The sequence below is a fragment of the Verticillium dahliae genome, genomic scaffold (assembly GCF_000150675.1).
Source record: "Verticillium dahliae VdLs.17 supercont1.20 genomic scaffold, whole genome shotgun sequence".
Classification (NCBI taxonomy): Eukaryota; Fungi; Ascomycota; class Sordariomycetes; order Glomerellales; family Plectosphaerellaceae; genus Verticillium; species Verticillium dahliae.
The window spans coordinates 180,213-184,966 of NW_009276967.1; the positions used below are offsets into that span (position 1 = coordinate 180,213).

The 4,754-nt window shown below is 56.4% G+C and overlaps 1 protein-coding gene across 1 annotated transcript; it reads right to left on the reverse strand.

Annotated features, from left to right (window-relative positions):
* Positions 1 to 1,455: 1,455 nt before the first annotated feature.
* VDAG_08353 (uncharacterized protein) lies at positions 1,456 to 2,719 on the reverse strand (the record flags this gene model as incomplete). Its single annotated transcript, XM_009660078.1, has 3 exons — positions 1,456 to 1,550; positions 1,609 to 1,866; positions 1,945 to 2,719. 3 exons carry the CDS (start codon positions 2,717 to 2,719, stop codon positions 1,456 to 1,458), a joined length of 1,128 nt encoding a protein of 375 aa, XP_009658373.1.
* Positions 2,720 to 4,754: the final 2,035 nt, after the last annotated feature.

The window sequence follows — 4,754 nt, forward strand, 5'->3', positions numbered from 1 at the left end:
TAGTAGGTACCTAGGCATGCGCTGCAGCTGGTGGTGACTGCAGCTGCTGCAACCACTCCCCTCTGTGCCCGCCTGCCCTGCCTTGCTGCAGCGTCTCTCCGCCCTCTCGTAGGGCCGAGACGATATAACGTCACAGTTCACTCACCTTCACCCTCGCCTTTCGAGTTGTATGTCCCGCGCATCGTCTGCCGACCGTCTGCCGAATCTGGGCGTCGCCAGAACAAGCCATGGCTGCCCAATTGCCACTTTGGCGTGATCCCCGAGATCGTCTCGGCAGAGAGAAAATGGCATGGGCTTGGACGCAATGCCGCTGCTAAGGCCAGGCTCCAACCGTGGCCAATTGGGCTGAAATGTCGGCCGAGCCCGCCACAGACACACCTCCGCCCTCCCTCCCTCAGCCTCATGTGACGACGCATGCGATTGATGGGGTCACCGTGGGTGTGTGGTTGGGTTCAATGGAAAAGGATGACCACCGCAAACTACATGCCAATCGTGATTCACTTGCAGCTTGCTTTTTCCCGAATTCCTCATCTCTTGTACTGTCCATCAGGTTTGTTTCGGTAGTAGTGGTACACTAAAAAATTACAGCTCAGCCTAACCCAACTGCCCCTCCCCGCTCTGGGACCCCCCCTGCCTTTTGTGAATACTGAGGCCAGGGATGGCCTGTCTGGAACAAGTCTGTAAAGCAAAGGGAAAACGAGAAAGAGAGAGAGAAAAAAAAAGCTCGTGAGAGCATCTCGGCCTGATCTACACCACCGTCTTCATGTTACATCGCGCACACCCTGAGGTTCCTCATACATCGTTTCTTACACCCCTCCCAAAAACTGCCATTCATCCGTCCTGAGCCGGCAGCAAACCTCCGCTGCCTGCTCTGTCCCTGCCAAGGTGTTAACCGTGAGGCTTTCCTAACCGCGCAACGCGTACCCTGTTGATCCCCGCCCTTGTTACGGTCCCCTCAGAAGCCCGAGTCTATCCATGACATAGAGAAAACAGCAGCAATAGAAACAAATGTGGGGTAGTCGCGGCACCAGCAGAGAAAGAGAGATGGGAAAGAAAATAATGAAGAAGAAATGAAATAAGAGAGAGAGAGAGAGAAAAAAAAGACACCCCCGAATCGGGAAGTGCGCCCAACCCCGAAGAGAGAGAAATTTCAGCTTGTCCTCCCTAAATCAACGCCATTCCGTGTGGCATCCTTTTCGTGACCCAACTCCAGCCCCAAGAGAGTGCCTGTCCCATGACCAAGCCTCGCTCGTGCAGGACATGGGCTTCGCTCCCCCACCCATTGTAGGGAGCAAGAAAAGCCGTGAGGGGAGGGAGGCCCTGCCGGCATGCGGGCCTAGTCCTTTTGTCCGGTTAAAAATGCAGGCATCGTAGCGTACACCGTCGAAAAGTAATCGTGTCTCGTCGTCTGTGTCGTAGTCGCGATGAGCTGGCGACATGGGCTCTTTCAGTTCGTTAATTGCTTCCGCCATGCGCGCTGGCGCCGGCCGCATCGGCATTGGACCCGCCACCCTCGACGCCCTGGGCAACGTCCAGGCACTTGATTGCAACTAGATGGTCTGCGCGTTAGTTGTGCTGCTGAAGAGGCGAATGTCTCGCGACACGTACTCTCAATGACGTCCTCTTCCCATACGCCGTAGTCATAGTCAATCAGACCGTGTCGTTCAATGCCGTCGCAAAGTCGCGTCAGCTCCTTGCCCATCTTGATGATTGTTTCCTCGGTCATGGGAGTCTGGGATCGCTGGGGTGGCCGCCCGGACTTGGCCAGATCCAGTTGTGCCTGGAACAGGGCGAGCCAAGCATAGTTAAAGTCTTGCCACAGCTTCAGTCTGTCTCCGTGAAGCTTCTGGTCATCGAGATTGAGACCTGTTCACCCGCAGTGGTTAGCCGGTGTTACATGAGGATGAAATAGCGAGGGGCGGACTCAGACTCGACAAGACTTACCTAGGTCTGTCACCTGCGAGAGCAGCCAGCTGGAAACGTCGAGAAGCGACTGACTGGCACCCTCCAGTGCGCCGGCGCGGATGCTTTGAAAGACACCCCGCAGCGCTGTTTGATACTCCAACCATTTTTCTTCCAGTCCTCCGGCCGCAGGGTACTCTTGCTCCTCCAGCGAAACATCGGCGCTCGGTGCTGATTGCGACATGGCGCCTACGCTAGACATGTTGTTCGAGTAGCTCTGCACTTGTGAAGAAGTTTGGTAGGCTGACGCAGGCGTGCTGCCGGATGGCGCGTGCGCAATGTTTGTTGCTGTGGACGCGTTGCTGGGATCGTTCGAGAAGTACGAATTTGCGGGAACGTCGGTCGGCAGGATGGGCGCTCCTGCAGGCTGCCGTTGAAACTGCGACTGCGGATCGTAGCTGGCACCAGCGATATTGTCGTAGCTCATGGGCATGGCGTTATACCCACCAAAGCTCTGTTGTTGTCTTCCGTCCTGACCGTAGCCAGCTTGGTAGTGCATCGTATTCGCGGCCATGGGCGCATTGAAGTTACTTGGCACCTGCTCCGTGTAGTTGCTGTACGCGCTGTAGCTGCCTGTTCCTCCCATTGCTCTTCCCTGAGCAGGCGACGTGTTGAGTGGTGCAGGCCGGTTGTATCGATCCACAGAGCCACCGGGAACAGAGCGGCGCGCCTGCAAGGGATCTTGCATGTATCGTGTGCTGGTGGAGGGATGCATTGGTGGCTCGCCTTGCCTCCTCACGCGGTTGGGATCGTCCATTCCTCGGAGAGAGTCGCGCGCACTTGCCTCGTTGCGCTGGCCTGTCGAGTGCGCCGAGGGCAAAGGCGTGGTCGACGGATACACGAGGGTGGCCACTTTGAACTGCCGGGTCGGTTGTCACGACCGGCAATGTTCTGTGCGAAATCGGCTTGGGGCGCTGTGTTTGGGATGAGCTGCACTCGAAAATCTGCTTGGTCTGAAGGGCTGTGTGACCCTGGCGATACCAGCTTCGAGGTGTATGATGGCGGGAGACGAAGAACGCGAACAGCGCTGACTAGTTTCTTTCGTTCTCGTAGCGGCAGGTATGAGTGAGCGTGAGGCGTGAGGAAGGGGAAGGCTAGATCGTCAAAGGCGCTGGTCAACGACTGATTTTGGCCAGGATATCGATGTCACGGATGTTGAAGTGGCTCCGGTTGGGGTGAGCCCCGTATTGGTTGGCGCGAGAGACACGCGTGCGTGGTCAAGGAAAGGGGATTAGGAAAACTGAAAAGTCAAGGGAAGTTCGGACCAGAGTTGTGAGGCCGGGATGAAGAGAGATATTTGTCCTGGTGTTCTGGTTCGCGACGACGAGCGCGGCGGGAGTCTAGCGCGAAAGCGTTCTTATGCCCTGACGTCTGAAGAATTCCTGATGGAGAAGTAAACCAGCCACGGTAGGCGAGCCGTTGTTCGTGTCTTGCGAGTCGCCGGAAGTTCTTAGCTTTGGTAAACAAGGTGCCAGCGAATGGGGTGGGTAGGGCTATGAGTTGTCAAACGGGTGTCAGGTTCGATGCTGGGTGTATCCCAGGAGGTGCATGCAAGTGCGAGGTCCAACATTACAAGCAGGTCCCTGCGTGAATGCTCACGGGCGATGAAGCCGCACCAGGGTCTCAGCAGCCAGGAAGGTGCCTCGACGGAGATGCGATTCGCCGGTGAAGGAGGGGACGAAGGAAGCACACGTGCTCTGGTCAGATCTGTATCTGGGCGTAGTGCCGAGTAGTGCCGTGAGTTTCGAGCGTCTTGGTGGATGGTTCGTAGACGACCGAGAGGGTCAACAAGTGGAATAAGTCCGTGTACGTAAAGACTGGCTGGGTTCCAAATCCGTTTAGCGCAGAGAACCTCGTGGCTTGTCCGACAGGGAAGTGGAGGGCAACGAAGGTTTAGGCGTAAGATGACGACGGAGTTCCCGGGTCTTATATGCAGGATCTCCGTGACGCGGTGGTTAGAGAAGAAGAATATTCCTGTGTGACAGGATCCTGGAGGGGCCGGGATTTTGGACAGACAGAGCCGCAGTGAGTGAGTGACTTTGGTGAGTTGACTCTTGGGCAGAGAGTGAAGGGAAACCAGTGAGACCCGCGGCGCCTCGACGAATAGGGCACAAAAGTATGGCACCAAGGGCTTTCAAGTGAGGGTAGCCGTCAGGCTAGTGACGACCTGGTGGTGCTTCTGTGGCGCTCGAATACCTGCCCACCTCTTCGGCAGACGTGCGGTGGTCCGGGCCAAGGTCAAACTGAGTGAGGATGTGAGGCTGCGACGGGGCGGTGTCGTTCAGATGGGTCGGGTGATTGTTCGTCTTGGGAGATCTGCGTTCAGAAAGGCCCAAGGCGATGTTGATAGTAGAAACAATTGGGCTGCGAGTCGAGGTCGAGATCTAATGATTTTGGGGGGTCATGCATGGATCGGCGTGGATGCACGAAGGAAGGGGTGGCCTGGCGAGCAGAGGAGACAAAGGGATGGAACTGCAGCCGGGAAAGATCTCCAAGTGGGAGATGCCCGACGGTAATGGAGAGGTGGATGAATAGACGATGAAGACCGAGACCAGGGCAGGGCAGCCATCAATGGATGTATCCCGTGCTAGACGCAGATCGAAAGAAGGCTTATTGTCATGCATCCAAGGTAGCCAAGAAGCAGGCCCCGGAATTGGGACTAGCTTGCGAGCTTGAAGAGTCAGGTATCGGTCCCAAGTGCGCATGCGCGGCGGTATGCTCGAGGGGAAAAGAAGAAAGAAGACGTTTCCCAGGGGTGATGAGCGATTGTCTCGCCCACTGCTCTGGGAAAG